The sequence below is a fragment of the Heterocephalus glaber genome, unplaced genomic scaffold (genome assembly GCF_053883595.1).
Source record: "Heterocephalus glaber isolate CG9 unplaced genomic scaffold, H.glaber_assembly_v1.0 deba00001456, whole genome shotgun sequence".
NCBI lineage: Eukaryota > Metazoa > Chordata > Mammalia > Rodentia > Bathyergidae > Heterocephalus > Heterocephalus glaber.
The window spans coordinates 51,394-73,249 of record NW_028258304.1 but is presented as its reverse complement, the minus strand read 5'-3'; the positions used below and the strand labels follow the sequence as shown (position 1 = coordinate 73,249).

The 21,856-nt window shown below is 50.0% G+C and overlaps 1 protein-coding gene across 1 annotated transcript in view; it reads right to left on the bottom strand.

Annotated features, from left to right (window-relative positions):
- Positions 1–21,856, bottom strand: part of LOC101710443 (sideroflexin-5) — a 69,634-nt gene that overhangs the window by 11,038 nt on the left and 36,740 nt on the right. Inside the window, exons 9-11 of the mRNA XM_087215915.1 lie at positions 14,801–14,916; positions 12,770–12,855; positions 6,522–6,639 (exon numbers count right to left, since the gene is read on the bottom strand). Coding sequence (XP_087072041.1) covers positions 6,522–6,639; positions 12,770–12,855; positions 14,801–14,916 — 320 coding nt within the window. The remainder of the gene's footprint in view (positions 1–6,521; positions 6,640–12,769; positions 12,856–14,800; positions 14,917–21,856) is intronic.

Genomic DNA, 21,856 nt, shown 5'->3' with positions numbered 1-21,856 from the left:
TTGAGGCAGGAGATGGGACTGGAGTTTGCACATGTGAGGTGGGACAGATCTTGGGGGCCACAAGGGAGGAGTCCCCAGGGGACGCCATTTCTAGAACAGCTTGAAAGAGGACCTGAGGCGATTCTCAACTCTTCCCCCTTCTTGGTGAGGAGTTCAAATACCTCCTCAGACAAAAGGAGACAAACTGGAGAGACACCAGCTTCTGGTGGGTCACAGCCATCATTTTTTTCAGGGCTGGTGAGGGGTGGAGGTTCTGGTACCCACTGTGGGTAATCACATTCTTCCTCAACACGTGGAAGGGGCACCTCTTTGTTTCTTACCTCTGGAAACTGTAAGGGTGGCAGGAAGGCATAGGGGGTGGCTAGGCTTGACCCACATTCCTCACCTACACATGGGGTGGCCTCTAAGAGCCACCCTGAGGGCAGGAGGAGACACATTTGAATGATGCTGAGGACATGGGGAGGGCTTCAACCGCCCTCAGAGCACACCTCCAAGTCCCCAGGACCCTCTAGAGCTGACGGGAGGAGGGGTTAGGCTGAGAGGGATGGGGTTGACAGGGCTAAGGGGGAGGCTTAGAGCAGGAAGCCCTTGGGGCTGTTAGGTCTTTTCTTCCAGTCAAGGTGTTCAGCAGAAGCTGGTGGAGGGGGAGGAGGGGTGGCCTCCTGAGGTGTCAGGGAAGGTCAAAGGTCAGGGGCCAACAAAGGAGGAGACAACTGACAGAGCAAACAGGCCAAACAGGAAACAACCCTTCTGGCTAGTGAACCTGACTCCTTGTCCCCTAGAGGCCCCTGCACAGTCAGGGCAGGGAAGAAACTCAAGAGTCTTCAGCCCCAACCCAAAGGCACACAACCTGATCTCCTTGTCTCCCTCGCCCTTGACACCAGGTCCCTACAGCAGCTAGTAGTGGGCTCAGGGGACCGTGAGGCATACTTCAAGGGGAGGCTAAGGCCCTGCCTATTTGCCACTTGGGACTTGTTCACAAACAAGGCCCAGCCGCAGAGGGTGGCTCAGAGGGCACATCCACAGGGCAGGCCAGGCAGGCATCAGACTTTAGGTCACAGAGCCATCATTGCTCTCCTGATGCTAGCACCCGGGCTATGCCTGGCATGTTCACTTTCAGAATTCTACCCAGCAGTCCATGAACTTAGCTCCAACTTACAGCTGGATAGACTGAGGGCTCTGAGGTTAAGACCCAGGTCATGCAGAGGGTTGTGGCCACGGGATACCAGCCAGAGGGACTGAGGGTAAGCCAGGGGGACCCAGCACGGCTCCTGCCCCAATGCCACCTAGGGACTGGGCCTTGCCCCTGAGTGCCCCCCACTCCCCATGCCCCACTCCTCCCCAGACAAGCCCCACCTTCTGTGGACACATTTCAACCTCACCAAATCAGCTAATTATTGACAGTTGGTGAAGAGGAGATTTCACTTTTTCCTCCTGTTAAACTGCTCCTAATTAGTTCCCTGTCACCACGCTGGCTTGCCGCACCGCCCGTTCACAGTGCCTCATTAACCTTTTGCTCCTCTCCTGCCGCCTGCCAACAAGATGAAGACAAAAACAGATTGTCGAACAATAGCTCCGGCTTGTATGTGCAGCCCTGTTCCCCAGCCCCTCAGCTCGGGGGGGTGGGGTGGGGGGTGGGTGCTGTGGATGGGAGGACAAACTGAGAGGAATCAAGGAAGGGAGAAGAGGCACAAAGAAGGATAGAGGCAGGGAGGAGGGAAGGGTGGCTTGGCCAAGGTAGTGCTTCCTGCTCTCAGGAGACATGAGGTTCGTTAAACAGGACTGGAAGTGCTTCCAGGTAGGGAGCACCGGCTGTCAGAGTGGGAGGGACCTTTGCCACCACCCTATTCAGCCTCTTATGGCAGCCAAGCCCATGGGTCTACAGGCTGGATCTGGACATCCTTGAGGGACCTGAGGCAGCCGTGTATGTGGGTGGGTGTGGGGAGGAGGGACAGAGGCCTGGAATTCAGAGCCCTAATCTCTACAGAGGGCAGGGCCAGGAAGGCCATCACAAATCAGGAAGCTTCCACTACCTACCGGACCTAAAGTGGGCACTGGAGCAAGCATAATCACAGCCCTCCCCACCACAGGATAGTTCTTGAGTTTCTGTTTCCACCACTGGAATGGAGGCTCTCTGAGACCAGAAGTCATGATACGACCACGCCAGTTACAAGAAGGGAAAGTACTCCCAATCTATATGGGGGACTATAGGACAGGGAACTGATTCTGGGTGTGAATGGGCCTGCTTATGCCTGGGAACAGCCTGGCCAAGTGTGCCTGAGTTACAAGGCCCATCTGGTTAGGTTACAGGGCCCATTTGGGCAGACGCCATGTTCCCTGCACAGGCAATGGGACTGGGCCCAGCAGGGAGGCCGGGTCCTGTCCCCCAGTTCTACACAAGTCATGAGGAGATTCCCAGGTCCATCTGTTGGGCTGCTAGACTCCTCTACCCCTTCCTCAGCTCTCAGAAAACAAAGATGCACACTCCAGCGAGTCCCTGTGAAAATGGATACCTATTCCTTGTGAAGGACAGGAGGCCAAGGGGAGGGCATTGGAATGGTCCTACTGATGAATAAGCAGTGAGTAGTCTGGGCCTCTTTGTACAGTGAAGTATGGAAAGGCTGAGGAGGATTGTAGAACTTTTCTGCCTGGGTACTAAGCCAGCTCCACCATTACCAATATGTACCTCAGGTAAGGTATTCAACCTTAATGAGCCTCATTTTCCTCATTTGTAAACAAGGGACATTGGTGCCTTCCTTGTAGGGTTGCCATGTACTGCACTCTCCAGTTCCCTGCCATAGCAAACTAGACCCCTCTACCCACTGGGCCCAGGGACCCTCGGAGGCCATCCTTCTCACCTCAGGCTAAGGGCAGTCTCTCTGGAACATTGCCCTTTTGCCAAACCCCCATCCCCCATTTCCCAGAGCACCAGTGAGTGGAAATTTTTGGCTGATCTCCCATGCTTACGTATCCCTGAGCTTACCTCTCTGAACAAAGACAGAAAACTGATTACCATTTTGACTCCTAGACTGCTGTGTCTAGCTATATCACCCAGTCACCAAGCTTTATCAGCTTCATGAATCCCTTCTGTGGTAGCTCCCTCTGAAATGGCCTTGTCCTTGGTTTTCAGGCCTGTACTCTACCTGGGGTTCTCCCTCTACAGGCTCTGGCAGCACCTTTCCTTTCCTTTTTTGGTGCCAGAGATCGAACTCAGATCCTTCCACTTGCGCAGCAGGCGGTGAAACCACCGAGCCAAATCCCCAGCCCTGCCTTTCCTTTCTTGATGTTGTCTCCTTCTCCCACAATGACCTTACCCTCTCCTTGGCTTCAGTCGCCCCCCACCCCCCACTGAAGGTTCCTTATCTCCAGCCAAATCTGTCCCCACAGCTATGGTTGCACACATCTAACTGTCTAGTTAACATCCCTTGATATTCAATAATACTTTGGACTTAAGGGCATTAGGAGGTCTTCATATAATAAAGCCTGCAGAGTTCCTAGCATGCTGCCTGGTATAGTAGATGCTTAGTAAAGGTAGATATATTATTATTATTATTATTATTTGCAATTTGACCCTCAGTGTCATCTTAATGGCAGGAATACTGATTTGAAAAGAACAGACAAAAGCTCCTTCCCAGGAATTAAAGAAGGGATTGAAGTTCTTCCCTCAACATCTAGAAACCATACCAATCACTGCAGGCCAGCCATTCTAGGAACCAGTTCCTAAACTTGATCTCCAAGTCCCCTAATTAATTAATTAGTGTTTCAGTGATTACTTCTGTTGACAGCCTTGGTGACTTTTGGCAAGGTTGGGTCAGCTCAAGCAAGTCCAGACTTATTAAGGCAAATCCCACTGGTTTCTGGGATGAGAGACATGATCCCTGTATGGCAAGAAGTACCTTGTTAGAATTAATTGGGAGGATGAATAGGGGAGCATGAGGTCCTCTCAGCCATTGGCTGATTGGCCTCGGTGCCATGGGTCACAGACAGGCCTCCAAATACCCCATAATGCCCATGGCAGCTTGCATCCTTCTGAGACTGAGCACGTAGCTCTGAAAATCATGCTCCTACCCTTCCTTCCTAGGGAACAAAGACCTATTAAACAATGATTATATTCTTCCTCGTCTAGAGAAAGCAGCCTGGGTTGTGGCAAGGGGACTTTGTTTAGATACCCAGAAAAACTATCTTCCATTCTTATTTGGGCAGGCATGGGCATCAGAGAAGCTGGGCTTTGACAGGGAGCCTCTGTGAGGCACAGCAGCTGCCACTGGCCCACCTCTCTGCACTGGGAATGAGGACTGTACCTCTATAGTTTCCTCTCACCTTGGCACCTGGCTTCCCTGGGCTTTCATTTCCCAGCAGATCCAGGAGACCTTGAAATTCTTGTAGCTGGAATAGGCTCTGATTCGATGTCCTGAGCTTTTCTGCCCTGGGTTCCTCCCCATGTTGGTAGGCAGAGCATCAGGAAAGCCTCACAAGTTCTGAAGCTCTAAGCACAACTGTGCCACAAGCATGTGCGGCCCTCAGAACCTCTCCTAGAACCTTGGGCTCAGGCTGACTGCACAGAGACAAGGACTCAGGGAGTGCCAGGCCCAGCCCCTCAGGGATGCAGATGTCACGGATTTCCAAGAATACTCTCCTGTTGTCTTAAACACTTCTAGGTAACCTGGCATCCAGGCTGGGCTTTCCAGGGGGTGGGAAGGGTGTCCCTGCCCTCACAACAAAGCTGAGCCCTGTGGGTGTGAGATAGGTGCTGGGTCTTATCACACTCCAGGTTCCTACCCTGGCTTGCCCTGGATGATACCCCCAGGACCTGGGCCGGGAGGCTGTCTCTACCTCCTACCCTAAGGCCCTGGGTCCAGTCTTCACCAGCCTGCCCCTTATGGTCTCCTTCCCTGGCTTCCTTCCTACCACCTCTTGTATGCCTTTTCTGAAGCAGGGTCAATCCTTAAATCACAAGCTCAGAGTCTTCCTATCTGACCCAAACTCCTTCACTCCCCACCCCCTCAATTCTCATGGGCCCAGTTACTTGGACCTGCTTCTCCCACATGGCTTCCTACTCATCTCTCAACACTACTTCATCTGCCCCCTATTTCTCTCCCATCTGCTAAAGTGAGCAGGGGGCTCATGCCCTGCCAAGACTGGTCCCTTGTGTATGCTCTAGTTCCCTTCCCTCTTCCTCCCCATGTTCTCAGTTTCCCTCCTGGTACTTCCCTTTTCAATTTACACAAATCCCAGTTCCTCCCATTTAAAAAAGAGATAAGTAAATAAACAAAAGCTCTCTGGATCCCATATCTATTCTAGCGATGGTCCTGTTTCTCTCTCTTTTTTTTTTTTAGCTGTACTGGGGATCAAACTCAGGACCTTGCGCTTGCAAGGCAGGAGTGGTGCCATTGAGCTAAATCCCCAGCCCAGTCCTGGTTCTCTTTCTTCCCTCCATGCCAAGCCTCATCTCTCATTTGGGCCCCACCCCTTGGGTACAAGGTTTGCCTCCACTGCCTGAAGGATAATAGGTTCTCTCCAACCTCACCAGGCTTGGGTGGCCCACCTGCCCTTGGTCATACTTGCCTGGCTCTGCCTGTACAGTACTGGTTTTATCCTGGTGGCCTCTACTTCCGTCCCTGAGCCCAGGCCTCTTTCCTGAATTCCAGACCTAGAGCCAACTCCTCACAGGGCATCTCCATTTGCATGTTGCACAGGCTCCTCACACCCATGAGTCCATCCAACTCAACTTGCTGTCCTCCTTCAACCCTGCCTCTCCTCGTGTCTCCATCTTGTTAAGTAGTACCTATATTTGCCTTCTGCTTTCAAAACCAGAAAACCAGACGTGCATCCTGCTGGCTCCCTTCCCTCCCACCACATGCAGTTCTTCACGAAATCCTGATGAAGCGGCCGCCTAACTCTCTCTCTCAAAGGCCCCGCTTCTCTTGATGCCCACTGCCAACAGCCTGGTCCAAGTCGCCATCATCTCTTGCTGGATGCCTGCCACAGCCTCCTGATGGTTCCTTCTCCTCCAGAGCTCCAACCCAGCCTCATGACACAGCTCTGGGGATTGTTCAAAATCAGGAATCTGTGGTCCTCCTTTGGACAGCCCTCAGGATAACATGTACCTTCTCTGCTTTGGCTTCCAAGTACCCCACACCACCTGGCCCCAGCTCCCCTTACCGGGCCCATCAAATTTCACTCCACTCCCTGCTCTTGGGACACGCCATGCGCTGCCTCTCCTCAGCACCTTCACACCAACTGGTCCCTAGCCCATGTGTGCCCCAACTCTTCTCACCTGGCCAACTCCAGCCCAGGGAACTGCCACTTCCCTCAGCGCTGTCTTCTCCCATGCCCAGCTGACTTACTTCCTTGTGTTTACTGCTGGACCTTCAACTCTGAGAGGCCAGAGCCTGGCCAGTCTCACTCACAGTTCCAATCCCAGTGCCTCGCACAGTGCTAAGGAGTCAGTACTGGATAAGTCTTTGTTAATAAATGACCCAACTGCACCCCTCCCTTCCCTGCCCTTGACCCCCACTGACCTCTGACATCTGTGGGAAGAGGCTGATCGCCAGCGGCAGGGCCAAGCCGAAGGCTGCCAGGCACACGAGGCTTTGCACGGGCAGGAGCAGCCGGGGGCGCGCCTGCAGGAGAGCCGTCCTGTGGAGGAGAGGGAAGAAGGAGCCTGTGAGGCCTGAAGACCTGAAGATAGTGTGGGATGGCTACTAGCCAGCATACTGGGTCCTGCTCAGTCTCAGGGCAGAGAAAATCTGGTTCTTCGGCCAGTGCCAGCCCCTAACTAAACATGTAGCAGAATTCTGTCTTTTGGGCCTTCTCCAATTGTCACTCCTCTTCCAGGTCCAGTCATGAAGGACAATGCTGGATGAATCTTCAACTACTCAAATCATAAATGAGAACTTGTGGGGTTGCCACCCACTGTGTGTCCAGCCCTGTGTCAAGAAGGTCACATGTGTGGGAGACAGTAGAGGGGGTTGCCTGTCACTGCTGCTGGGGAGACATGAAGGAGTCAATTAAACAGCAAACAAGCCAGACCATCTAGCAGAGAAGAAGACAAAGCACACACATCCATGCACACACATATGCACAGCCCGGAGCAGGTGTCCTGTCCTATGTGTGGGAGCAGAAGACATCCTACTGACCACCTCATCAACTTCAATCCAAGGGCCACAGAGAGGGCCAGGGACTTGCCCAGGGCCAAGGCCAAATATGCTGCTGTTGCTGCCTGAACTCCTGACTTCTGTCATAACTGTCACCCCAAGATGCTCCTGGCCCCAACCTTCAGGACCTTTTGCCAGCTTCCTCCCCAGCATGCCACAGCTGGCCCCACTCCCTGTGGCAGGCTTTGGAGGTGAGATTTTTGAATGAGAGATAATGATAACCCTCCCTCCAGGGCCCTGGGTGTTCCACCGCAGGAGAGAATGGGATCCTGAGACAGCGGGGACCACCACTCCAGCTGGCAAATGCACCTTAGCCATGTTCACCAGAGCTTTCCATGGTGCATGGTCCAGCAGGCCCTGTAGTGGAGACCACAGCATTCCACTTGGTGGGAGCAGGGGGAGGCATAAGTGAGCCAGCATGCTGGATAACCAGACTGTTTGCCAGAGGATGTTACATGGGTACTAAATCTGACCTCTGTATCGCCTCCATGTGACAAACTCCTGTGAGAAGAGGATACAATAGGGGCTCTTGCCCCTACCCACTGGAGCAGCCCTGGCTGTGAACGTAGATGAGAGGCCTCCAGTATGATTTGGATCTTAAATGTCCCCCAAAGGCCCATGTGTTAAAGGCTTAGTCACCAACATGGTAGAATTAGGAGGTGGAAATTTTAAGAGGTGGGGCCTAAAGCTGGATGTGGTGGAGCACACTTGTAATCCCAGCTAAGCAGGAGGCTGAGGCAGGAAGATCAAAATCCAAGGGCAGCCTGGGCAACCTAGCAAGATCCTGTCCAGAGAGGTATATATATATATACGGGGCGGGGGTGTGTGTGTGAAGGGCTGAAGATATACCTCAGGGGTAGAGCACTTGCCTAGTATGTATGGGGCCTAGTGGAAGGTCTTCAGGGTCTTCAGGTCACTGGGAATGCCCTTGAAGGCGTGAAGGGGATGGACACTAGTGTCTGTCTGTCTGTCCCCCGCCCCCTTTGTTTACTCCTTGGGAATAAGAGGATCAGATTTTCCCTGTTATCTACTTCTGCCATGGTATGCTACCTCCACAGACCAGAGCAACGGGGCCAATCAATGACAGACTGAAACCTCTGGATCCATGATCCAAAATAAACCCTTTCTCTTTATAATTATCTGAGGTATTTGTTACAGTCATGGAAAGCTGACTAACATCGCCCCCTAACATAGGTCCACAGTATGGGGCAAGCAACCCTCATCTCACCTTCACCTCCTGGGACAAGAATTCCCAGGACATCTGGCCCTGAGCCGACAGCAAAATTAGGAGCAGCAGTTCTCAAACTTTTGTGTGCACTGGTCTAGGCAGCTGGTTAAAAATGCAAACTCCCAAAGGCCCCTTGCCTCCTGAGAATCTGATACCTTTGGTAGTAGACCTAGAAATTTGCATTTGAAACAACCCCTCTGAGTCTAAAATAGGTAATCCCAAGATCACACTTCGAAGAAACCCTGTCCCAGGATGTCCTTGCTTAGGTAGTAATAAAGATTCCATTACTTAATAGTTTTATGCAAGAAAATGGATCAGTTCCTGCCTGGGCTTCAGTAAGTGTTCTGTAATTGTGTGTCATTTTTGCTGTGGTTATTGCCTGTGCAATACATGCAGAAGGAGTTCTTACTAGTGGCTGAGCTGTCCACTAGTCTTTCACATGGGTGCAGACCCTGAGATTATCCAGCTGTCAAATTAAGCCTGAGGTGAGCTATAGGAGAGGGGGTTCCACAGGATCAAGAGCACAGGGGCACAGTGCCCTATTTTTTCCTCTGGTCCCTGCTAGCTCCACACTTCCCTGGAATCAGCTCAAGGCCTCTTATGCTCTCTTAGGAGTCATGGAGGGACTGGAGAAAGGGTAGGACCAATCTCATGATGGCTTTCAGCTCAGATCCACTTGTCAAGCACAACTAGGAGAGTGGGACACACGGCCTGCTCCCTACACAGCACACACGCTGTGCAAAGTGGGGCTGCCTCCTGTTCCAGTGGCCGTGACAGGAGGGTATGATGTTCCAGGAGAGCCCTGAGGGTCTCTGGGGGCAGGAAAGGGTGACAGGGAAAAAGAGTGAAGTCCCCTCCAGGCAGCCAGATGAGGGGCAGATCTTGGGCTCCCACCTTGGAACTTCCAGAGGTAGAGGGCATTGCATAAATCCCCTTCTATATGGCCTGTGACTTGGGCTCTGCTCTCAAGGTGTCTGGCTGCAGACTCCTGTGGACAGGGAGCCTAGGAAGTCCCAGGCCTGTGCCCCCAGCTCAGGAAAGAGGCAGGCCCAAGGCTGTAATCAAACCGGAATAGAGGAGTCCCAGCCCCAGGCAGGCAGAGTGAACACAGCAGGGCAGGGGGAGGGGAAGAGGAAAGGGAAATGGCAAGGAGGGATTGGAAAGGCAGCTGGGGGAGTTAAAATATGCAGATGGAGAGATGTGCAAATGCCTGGAGAAAGGAAAGACCCGGATCCCAAGGAATGAAGGAGGATGGGGGAGCGGACTCTGGGACCCATCAAGGGTGTAGCCTGGACCCCCACCCAGTTTAGATCCAGCCTGCATTTTCTAGGCACATCCTGGGGCTCAGGAGTTAGCTATGGCCTTCCAGATGCAGCACAGGTGCCAGCCTCAGAGCTGGAGATATTATACCTGGGGGGCTCATCCTAGCCGTAAGTCAAAACCCAGCTTTCACCTGGGGAGCTAGAAGATGCAACCTGTGTACACCTGCATCTCCTCAGAGTCAGCCCAGCTCTGGGCGGCAGGTGGAGACCCCCTCTACTTCTTATTGGAGACTTTTCCTTTCTGTCTCAGAGCCAGGGACTGTGAGGCTGTAGCTCCCACCTCTCTTATCCTAGCAGGAAGCCCTGGCTCCTTAGCTCAGAGTGCTCCTCCTAGAGACAATAAAGTGAGGCCAGAGGCAAGCAAGTCAAGTTCCAGCCCTGCCACACAACAGCTGGTCTCCCCCATTGCTGTGCATTCCTTCAGCAGTTTTAATTTGCACTCCATTAATTTGCAAGTAGGCTGCTTTGTAAGTGTTCTTTTGTCTTTTTTCTCTGGCTGTCCGGACTCCCTCACCCTTCCTGAGCTCCAGAGGGTGGGGGCTGCCTCCCTCACCAGTCTCCTCAGCAGAGGCCCTGCGCTAGAGTACCTCCACCCTGCTATAATGGACCAAAGAGCTTCTGGCTAGTGCAAAATGCAAAGCCCCAGTAAACAGTATCTTTTTCCAGGGAGAAACTAAGGTTGACAGAAGTTCGGTGACCATAGCCGATTGGCAGGAAATGGTGAAGCAGGAACTCAGGTTTCATTTTCCTACCAGAAGTCCCAGCTCACTCCACTCCCTTGCCCTGCCTCTCTTACTGCCCAGTCCTGCCATTTCAGTATATGTGTGAGATTAGTAAGTCTTTGAGGGCATGAACCAGATCTTATTCATCTTGATATTCATGGGGCAACTCAGGCTAGATACTTTCTTCTCCCCAGAAACCCTTCCTGGAGCTCTAGGAGGAGCACCAACAACTAACCTTACACCCAGTGGATTCTTTGGACCCTGAGTTGAGCCAGACCATGCAGCACCCAGGACACTAGGTACATTCTAGTCTGGGAAGGTTCAGAACTACCCATACCATACCACCCCCCATGACTCCTAAAGCCAAGTTTAAGTCCCCAAACCGATGGGACATTAACCATTATCTCACTTTTTGCAAACTCTTCTCAGATGCAAACTGGGAAGGCATCACAGGCTTCCTACAAAGGACAGTTCCCTGGATGGCCTTGGCTGAGCCAGCTTTCAGCTTGGTTGAGCCAACCCTCCTGCTTGTAGCACTTAGGGTAACTGTAGAATGTGCTGGGACTGCAACATCCTGAGATAAGGAGGAACTACAGCCTGGGATCTGTTCCCATTCCTCCCAGCACAGGATTCCTGCAATGCTCTAGCTCAGCAATCTCAGTTTCCTGGGGGTATAAAACCCATGGAAAAGTGTTTTTCTGGGTCCCTCAGCTGCCAGTGTGACATGGACCATGGACAGATGAGACTCCATTTTCTTTGAATGACTTTCTTAAGCCTTGAGGGACCAGCTTGCTGTAAATCTTGGGTCTCCGTAGCCCTTCCATGCCTATCCATGAATATTGAAGTTTCTTTGCTTGTCACATAAGTGTTTTATCTAACCAGAATCATGCAAGTGACTGGTAATCAGTGTACAGTGAACCTGCCTCACAGTTCCAAGGTTCAGGATTCGGCAGCCTTGCAGACATTTGGCTCCTCATCTCTTTGGGTGTACTTTCAGTGGCTGCTGGTTGAGACAACTTTATTTCACAAGGGAGCTACAGATACAAGGCCCAGATGCACAAAAGAGATTGCCCTCCTAAGATCTATTTATTTTTGCCTTTTGAATTCCCATACTGGATGAATTTCTTTCGATCCCAATGTCCAACATGCCTTGCTCAGGTACCAAGGGGTACCAACCTCCTCTAGGGTGAGAAAGATGATCTCAGCCAGCCGCATGGGGCCTTTTATCTGCTGGCCCCAATGAGCATGCTTTGCTTTGGCCAGGCTGGACTCTTCAATGTCCAAAGAACAGGCCAGCAGCCTTCCCAGAGAGCCCTCCCTTCTGCAAAAACTCCTATCCTGCTCTCAGCCATCATCTCCACCACCCACATAAGCCAGGGCTCTGAACCTCTAGGTTCCCTCCACTTAGGGTCCTTCCCTGCTCTGTGCTATTCTCCTGGGTCTAACTTAGAGCTCAGGGCCTGGTTCCTTCTTCCCTCTCTGCTCAGGCTCTCTCTGCAGCACCACTTCAATCTTCACCATTAATTTTCACACTCAATTAATAGAATCGCAATCTCTCTCTCTCTCTCTCTCTCTCTCTCTCTCTCTCTCTCTCTCTCTCTCTCTCTCTCTGTCTCTCTCTCATACTGCAAATCAAATTCAGGGGCTCTCTACCACTGAGCTACATCCCCAGTCCCTCTTTTGTTTTGTTTTTTGGTACTGGGGATTGAACTCAGGTCCTTGCGCTTTCGAGACAGGCAGCGTAACCACTGAACTAAATCCCTGCCCAAGATTGGAAGGTTGGTTGGTCGATCTATAGGGGTTTTTTTTACCCCTTTTTTATTTGAAAGAGGATCTCACTAAGTTGCCTGGGCTGGGCTCAGACGTGCAATCCTGCTGTTTCACTTTATTAATATTATTATGTTCCCTTATTTCTTAACAGTCATGATAGATATGCATCCTTATACCTTCTCTCTGAGGATGCAGGTAGGTTACTCATGGTGGATGCCCCCAAGGAATGATGCTGGCCTTAAATCCAGGCTTCCTACCAGAGACCTCAGATTCTGCCTCACTGTTCACTAGGACAGCATCTGTACACACATGCATGTGTGGGCGCACACACACATACACACATATACACACACCGCCAGGTCCTCAGTGTGGGGCTAATCTTGTCTGTGGCCATCCCACAGTCCCTAGCACACAGCCTGCATAGTAGGAATCCACAAATCCTCACAGAACCATTCCACACCCTATTCCTGGGAATCTGATAAAGAGCAGGATATTTTCCATCCCTGAAACAAACTGGGATCCCCTCCCCCCTCCTCTCTTTTGCCCCTCCATTCCAGCTACCCAACTTACTTCTCCAGCATGGACATGACAATCGGGGGGAGCACCAGGATGGGCATAGGCAGGACCACTCGAGTCAGTGCTGTCTCCAGCAGGGCCTGTGAGGCAAGACAAGCTGTAGTGAGAGGCTCCTGGGGTGAGGGACGGCCACCTGGCAGCAAATCCTGCCCCCAGAGGCTCTAGGTGTGCTGCTGCTAAGCACATCTGGCAACATAGAATTATTCATGGAATTGCTCACAAAGCTGCATTCTAGTCAACAGAAAAAAAGCCACCTCCGTCTTCTTACCACACACATTTGGAAAGAGCAGATTCTTGTCACCTGCCACATGTTGGAGAGGAGTGGTGACAGAAGCAGGCCCAGGAAGGGGCCAATGCTCAGGCAGTGCTTTGGTTGGAGAGGACAGCCTCCCCAGCCTGGGATATACAGGGGCTAGGAGTAGCACACGGAGGACCTGAGATGCTCTCAAAACAGAGCAGGTGCTAGAAGGGCCAGAACAAACAGCTGGGGCTAGGCAGAGATTCTGGAATTTACTTTTTTGGGGAGGGGCATCTCTTAAAGACAAAGATTCAAAACATCTTTGTCTTCTGGCTCTAGAAGAGTCCTTCCTAGTGACAAGAAGTCAGCTTTGTAAGGGGCCCATGTTTCTGCTGAACCCCTGCAGGGCTTCCATCAAGGGTCTGCCTGGCATCCTTTCCTTGCTCTTGGGGATCCCATAGGATCCTCATGGCCCAGCTCCATTCTGTGCTCTGATGGCCATTGTGGGGAGTCCCTATAACCCCACGGGCTCCCATCCACAGAAGAGTTTCCAGCTAAGGCTCATAGCCCACAGATCCTTCAGTCTTTCCCCAGACAGCAAGGAAGAGATGGAGCCAGGCTGAAGGGAGTCCAGGGCTACAGAAGAGCCTGGGCTTCTTTGCTGGTTGACCCACAAGGGAGAATTGTCATAATTATCCTCCCTGATGAAGACTGGGGAAAAGGATAGGGTTGGGGTCAGGTAGGAAATTGAGACTAAATCCCCTCTGATGATGGGCTCAAGGATGGAAGTTTCAGGAACTTGGACCCTCCATGACCAGCTTCAGGAAGGCCACAGAGAAGGTCCCTTGAGATTTCTGAACAGCTACGGAAAGGATGAGAGGGTCCAGAGCCAGGCAGAGAGCAGAACATGCACTGTTGCATGGCTCCCAGCTTCCAGCCCTGCATAACTCTGGATAGGCACAGCCTTGCCCTGACACTGATGGGGCCAGGAGGGTGAGGACCCAGAGAGCACTCTTCCCAGATTGCAGACTTATCTAGAGACCTCATGGACAGGGGTGTGTGCTCAGCTACCTTGTGGCTGACCACTTGCCCCTTCCCAGCACTCAGAGACTAGAGCCCAGGACAACAGGACCAGCCACAAACCACCATCAGGATGAAGCTCAGGGAAGAACAGGACATGGACACATGGACTAGGAGGTTTGTTTTTTTCCCTTAAATTACAGTGCCAGAGTGGGTGGAGCCAGTGAAACAAGATAAGAGAGAGGGTCTTGTAATAAAATATTCTCCAGTTGCCTCTCCGAAAGCCTGAGAGCCCAGGAGCTCCCAGTGCTGGGTCCCAGTGAGGCAGTGCTGCAGAAGGGCCTATTAGCCAGATCACACTCCACTGACTTCCAGCTTCCTCTTTTACCCAAGAGGATGGTGAGGCCCAGGGTGACAGGGCCCTGAGTTCTGGGGACTGGGAGCAAGCCCTGGAGGGGGTCTCCCTTGCCCTCACCAATTAACACTTCATCTGAGAAGCTGGTTCCTGAGGGGCTGGGACAAGAAATGAGGACATTTTAGAGTGGTGATGGGAGGAGAGGTTGGAGAGAAATGAAGGACTGTCCAGGGGAACAGGCTTGGCTGGGGGCAGACAGAGGTCTAGTGCTCATACAGATGGGGGAGGGGGTGAGGAGGAGACATCAAGAGGGTAAAACCAGGGTGCTGTGGGGAGAGGCCCCCAGGAAGTAACATATTATACGAAAAATCAACCCCCTGCCAAGGCCCCTCAAACCCCCAGGGCAACCCACATGTCTGGCTGCGATCCTGGAGGAGCCCACGAGGTTGCCATCAACATCCAGGACATCAATCCCTTCCTCCAGCTCCCCGTACCGCATCAGGACCACGTTGCAGATATTGGCACTGGCTGAAGAGAGAGGGGTGCAGGGAATAGGTGTGAGGGGGAGAGGGCATTCCACCTGGGGGCAGCACTGGCTTCTTACTCTGCCACAACAGTTCGGAACAAATGCCAAGGCTGCTAAGGTTGGGGGGAGGTGTGTTTCTGTTGTCCCTTTGCCTATCGTGCTGGTGAAGGATTTGGGGACCCTTGGGAACATTCTGAACAAAGATGGAAAACAATGGGTATTGGTAGGGACTGTTCGGGCTTAAGAGAGCCACCACCTACCTATAAAAGGTGCTGCTTTCTTCTCCTCTGGGGCAGCCCTATAGGCAGGCAAAGTGGATGCTGATCTTGGAGGGCTCTCTGGCCACAAGACACATTTTCCTGAGGCCTGATCTTCCACCATCAGTGACTCAGTGACTTAGGGTGCCCTATCCTCTTGAAATGCCAGTCCCCATATTCAGTTCCTCATTCTCCTCACAGCAAATCAAGTTCGAAGAGATTTGTATCTCTGATAGCAGGTGCCAGAGCAGGCAGGAACCTCAATGCTTACCCAGCGCCACCCTCTCATATGGGTGGAAGACTGAGGCTCAGAGAGGGAGGTGACTCAACTGAGGTCACACAGCAAAGTGGGGCAGAGCAGAAAGGCTACACTGCCTAAACCTCTAAGCTTTCAAAAGATAGAGGGATGGAGGATAAGCAGAGTTCTTCCAATGGTTGCATGCCTTGGTTTGGCCATGTGCCTTCCTGTCCCAGTTGGGATCTTAGGGACCTGGACTGAGGGGTAGCTCCTGGCTCCTCACTTTAGCACTGAACACAGAGCTTGTGGGCTCCATCAGTGAGCCACTAACTCGGGGTACCCCCTCCTGTTCTCCTTGCCCAGGACACAGGAGGCCAGGCCTAGGTTCCTGGTGGGGTGCAGTCAGCCTTGCCCTGACTCCTCCAGCTTTGCTTCAGATGGAAGTGGGGAGATTTGGGGGTGGTGGGTGAGTGGGAAGTGGGGGTGACAAATGCAGAGCCCGCCTGCTTCACTCCTCCCCCCAAAGCGCCTTGCTGTGTTTAAAGTTTTAATTTTTGCTAATTAATGTCAATTAATTTTGTATAATGAGTGTTTAATTTTGGGGAGTGTGTGAGCCTGGGAGCGACTGCAGTTCTGGGCTGTGAACGCTGATTAGCATCAACACCTGCTGCTTCCCCCTCTCCAGTGTGGGGGGGCGCCCGGGTTTGGGGAGCTGGAGGGTGGCAGGGCCCAGTAGGCAGGCGGAGTAGAAGGGAGCCCACAGATGCTCCTGGGGCCCGAGCCAAGGGCCAGAGACCCTAGTGGTCTAGGATGCTCACAGCTGGGGGTCAGGACTCTGCAGGTGAAGGGTAGCTTAAGACCCTGGTGTCTCTGAGCCCATCTCTGTTTCAATGAAGTGGAGAAGTGGAATAAAGTGAGGCAAAGACTGAAAGGCTCTGCAGTCTTTGGAGAGGAAAAGCAGGAGAGCAAATACAGTTCTAAAATGCATTTAGAGCACATATGCCATCTTCGAGCATCTCTACTGTTGTCACACGACATTGTGCCGTGCTAACCACAGGCAGACTTCTGTGGCCGGGGTGCAAGCCTCTGCCTCTCCTGTCCCCACAGCAGGCGCATCACTTCTTATAAACAGTGTCTGACAACCAGGTGTGATTCTGAGGGACATTTGGTCATATCTGGACATGTTTTTGATTGTCACGATCTGGGAGTGGGGCTGGGGTGCTGCTGGCATCTAGTGGGCAGAGACCAGGATGCTGCTAAACACCCTGCGATGCACAGGGCAGCTCCACAGCAAAGGATTACCTGGCCCCCCGATGTCAATAGTGCTGACACTAAGAAGACTTCCTGAGAAGCATTCCATCTGAACAACAATCAGAGCGGGACTTAGGAAGGTGAATCTTAGGTAAAAGAGATTCAAAGAGCAAAGAATGACCTGGAAGAGGGCTTGGGAGCCTCGATTTGGGGACATCTGGGTTTAGCTTCCAGTCCTGGCTCTGTTCTCTCCCTACTCACCCCCAGAAGTGAGCTCTGGTTCCTGGATACTCAGGGCCCAGAAGGGCCCCCAGGGAGGTCTTGGGAAGTTGGCACCTGGCCTCTGTCAGTGACACGCCCTCTAGTGGCAGTAGGGATGCTCTGTCTACTCCATGCCCCTGGGGCTGCCAGGCCCACAGTTCCCAGAAGACCAAGAAAACCACTGAAGGGACAGTGGGGTTTTTCTCTCCAAGGCATCAATTCCTGCCCTCTGAGATTGTCTTCTGCTGCTGCCAACATTGCTTCAGAAAAGGAAAGGTTATAGGACTGTGGCCCAAGGACTGAGCATGCCCTGAAGGTCAGAGGCCAATGCCCTTGCCCCTGATGGTCTTTCCCAAGTGCAAAAGCAGAGGCACCATTTAGGTTTCCACAGGGTCTCTGGGTGTAGGCTGCACACACAGAACACCAGCCTCTCCCTGTGCCCACGCTAGAGCAGGAGAAGTGGGGGCAGTTGAAATGTCTCTAGCCCCCATTTTTTGTGTCTGTGTGTGGGTGGGAAATGGAGAGGACAGAGTTGTGGACTTGGAGGTGGTGATGGGTCAGCTCATCTTGCAATTTCCAAGTGTAGAATTCAGGGATAGTGGGACCCAGCAGGACCTTGGTTCAAACACAAAACCATGTTAGACAAAAGATGAAGCACAAAAGGAAGTGAAACTCAGCCTCCTCCCTTTCCTTCAGACAGCTTCTCTAGGATACTATTGGGGATGACAATGGCCCTCTCTCCTCTAAAGGGCCTGGATGAAAAAAGATAGAGAAAGCCCTGACCACCTCAGAAAGATGGTGACTCCCAGGGTCCTCCCCTGATGGTGGATGTCTTAAATCTCTTCTGTTGACTGTGTACATTGGTGCTTCATTTATTGAGCACCTCTGTATGTGCAAGCTACTAGCCACCCCAGCCTTTGAGCAGTGAGGACACTAGCCTATGACAGTTATTTCACATCCATCATGTCATCAAGAACTTTTGATTTTGCCCTACATATCCCTTCCAAACCTCCCAGGTCTCATCCCACTCCTGGGAAGCCCATCTCCCAGACAGAGAACTCAGAGCCCAAGGGGAAGGAAGGAGGGAGAGAAGGAGAAAGAGAGGCACAACCATGGGTCTCTTTTCTGACCCAGCAGCAAGATCTACTATTGACAGTGTCAGCGGGTTAATTAAGCAGTCTGTTAGTGATAATGTTAAGGAAGCTGGCACATTTTCAACTTAGATTGACACCATTCAAGACTCAGGCATAACTGATGTTGGAGAAGCAATGCAGGGGAGAGAGAGAGAGAGAGAGAGAGAGGGAGAGAGAATGAGTTACTTCATGCTGATGGCAAGCACAGTGTCAAGGCATCAGAAAAACATCTTGCCTGCTGCAGATGTTCTCATAGCCAAACTGATGCAAAGTCATGCAGATTGTGAGCAGCTAAGGAATTACCCAGAGTAAAAGGAACAGTGTGAGGAGAAAGAAAGAACAGTAGACAAATGTTCAGGAGGGAGGTTGCAGGGGAGCTTGGCCATGAGCCAGTACAGAACGGACAGCCAGGTCAATGCTGGGACCAGTCCAGCAACACACACACCTGTGCCAGAAACTGACCAGAGCATTCAAACACACAGATGGAGCAATGGGCTATTGATTTGGGGGAAATAAGATAGCATAACTCCTTGATCCTAAGTTGTATTTTTCCCATATTTCAATTTTTTTGTGCATGGGGTACTGGGGTTCAAACCTAGAAGCACTCTACTACTGAGCTATACCCCAGCTCTTTTTATTTACTGTTTAGAAACAGGATCTTGCTAAGGTGCCCAGGCTAGGCTTCAACTTGCCATCTTCCTGTCTCAGTTCCTGAGTAGCCGGGATTACAGGCATGTGCTACCTCAATGTTTTAAACTTCAATGTGCCATACCTCAATGGTTTAAAAATCATGAGGTACCTTACAATGGCTGTTGGGGTCCAGAGGATGGGGTGGGGGATCATATCTGCTACTTAACTCAACTATCTGTACCTGTACAAACTTAGCCAAGAGAGGAATCTCTATTCAAATGTCACCTCAGCCGACCATAGCAATCCACACAGAATTTGAACTTAAACTTAGATTCCTAATTGTTGCCTAAAACATCTTTTTAGAACTTACACTATAATGGTGCACGGACATGAAAAGTTATTGTACATGCAGAAGATCGTCTGCCAGATACCAGGCAATGCAATTAAAGGCAGTAGAAATTGCCAAACCATAGATAGCTACCCTAAAGAAATGCTTGCCCATATGCACAAAGAGACATTTACAAGGATGTTAATTATAGCACTGTTTGTAAGAGCAAATAATTAGAAACAACCTAAATGTCCACCATTAGGGAACTCACGTGGGAAGATCTCCAAAACAAATTGTTATGTGAAAAAAGCTACTGAGTGTGTGTGCATGATGATTTACTGTATGTAAAACCCTGTAATTGGTATACACACATATATCCGTGCATAAATCCACAGGTAATGTTTTGGAAGGCTCACGCTTCATAGATTGCTGGCCTTGAAGAAGTAAACTCAATTTGAGACTTAGAGGTTATTGAGAGACTTCCACTTCTTTTTACACAAAATTTTTCTATATTATTTGAATTTTTACAATGTGAATATAATCATGCTTTGCTTACCTAAAAAGCCATCTTAGAAATACGGTAGTCAAGATCTATTTTAATCCACGTTGTAAGAAATGGGAAGCTGGGAAAATATATATGATAAACAAAGGGCCCTGATATTAAGTTATGGAGGATAATGGTGACTGATTCCTAACAGCTAATCTACCTCCCCACACAATTAGTCCAAACAAATAGTGATAATCCTCCCCATCCTAATGATTGGTCTAGAAAGGGACATGTGACCCAGCTATAGCCAATGAAGGATGTTTTCTGGGGATCCTGGGAAAAGTCCCCTCCTATCTAAGAAGGGTAGTGGGCAGGAAGAGCGAGCATCTTGTCCTCTAGAGTCAGTTGGGTCAGACGTGATGCTTGAAGTTCCTGCTGCCATCTTACAACTGTGACCAGAGCTAGCTTGAAGACAAAGCCCACAGACAGCAGGAAGAGCAATCAGAAGAAAGGGAGGCCTCGGTGTCTCACCAGAACTTTGCCCTTCATAAAGTGATAAATTTCTTTAGTATTTAAGCCAATTTGAGTTGAGAGATTCTGCTCATTTCAGCTAAAAACATATGTGCAATAAAAATTAAGCTTTAAAAATTAAGAAAAAAGATGTCACAGAAAAATGAGTAGGAAATCATAAAATATAATATAAAGAACAATAAACATGAACTTAACCTTATTAATTGTCAAAGACAGACTTCTGAATGTAAGAAAAAGTGGGCAGGGGTTCTTTATATGTTCAGAGACTAATTCTTATTGGCTAAATTGCTGACAAATGGCTATTCCCAGACTGTGGCTTGTTTTTCCCACTTTTTTGATGGTGCCCATCATATAGTTTAATATGTACTCAAATAAGCAATTCTTCCCTTTCTGGTATACTCTTTATCATTAAGAAGCTCTACCATTATTTCAGTGTTCATCTACATTTTCTTCAAAAAGTTCAAAAATTTTACTTTTCATACTTAGGTATTTAGGAACTTATTTTTGTGTATGATATAAATAGGGGTCTCCTTGTTTTCTTCTCTTTGGAAACTCAAATGTCCAATAAAGTTAAGAAAGATTCCCAATCCCACCAGGAATTATAAACCTGTAAATTCAAATGATAAATGAATCATTTCAGACAGATACAATTTTAAAAGATCGATAATACCAAATGTTGAAGAAGACATAGGGAAACAAAATTTCATGCCTTCCGGTGCAATGAAAGCCAGTATGCCCATGTAGCACTATCTAGTAAAGCAAGATACAGGCACATTGTGGGCTGGGGATGTAGCTCAGCAGTACAGTGCCTGCCTGGCAAGCACGAGGTCCTGAGTTCGATCCCCGGTACCAAAAAAAAGATACAGGCACACCGCTAACACACTCATTCCATTTCTAGGTATCTATGGTTTGGAAATTTCTACTGCCTTTAATTGCCCTGCCCAGATGATCTTCTGCATGTATGATAACTTTTCATGTTCGTGTATCATTATAGTTTGTAGGCACCCAGTGCACTTCTTTCTTTTTTTAAGTTCCCCAGATGGTTGTGATACAGATGAAAGTTTGAAAACCCCTGCCTAGGAAAAACTCATTCATGTGACATGGACCTGTGTACAAGGTTGTTTGAGTGGGACTATATGTGATGAGATATGAAACACCCTTAACATTCCAAAATAATGATTCATAGATAGTCACAGTGTAGGATATCCATAGCAGCGGAAGTGGATGCATGTGTGTTAACATGGATAAACCTCAAAACCAGTGAAAAGCAAGTTTCAAAAGGACATGTACAGTGATACTATTAATGTAGACTTTTAAAAATACAGAAACCATACAATTGGTGGTCTAGGGCACATGCAAACGGCTAAATGGGGAGGAGACACTGGGTGCAGGAGAAAAGACCAGAATCAAGTGGGTGGAGAGCATGGAGGGTTTTGAGCATAACATTTTATTTCTCTATTTCCTCAACTTACATTGTATTTGAGATAACAAAAGTAGCCACAGAATGAACAATTGCAGTTGTTAAGCAAGATAAGTTAAACCATGGTGGCGGTGCACACCTATAACCTCAGCTGCTTGGAAGGTCAAGACAGGAAGATCATAAATTCAAGGCCAGCCTGGGCAACTTAGTGAGACCCGGTCTCAAAAATACAATGAAAGAAGAAAAGAGTTGTGAATGTAATTTAGTTATAGAGCATTTGCCTACCATAAATCAGGTACTGGGTTTAATTCCCAGTATGAAGGGGAAAAAAAAGGATATATTAACATTTTATGACAGCAAGGGAAAGACATCCAAAATGTATTGTGAGGGTAAAAAGCAGCTTTAG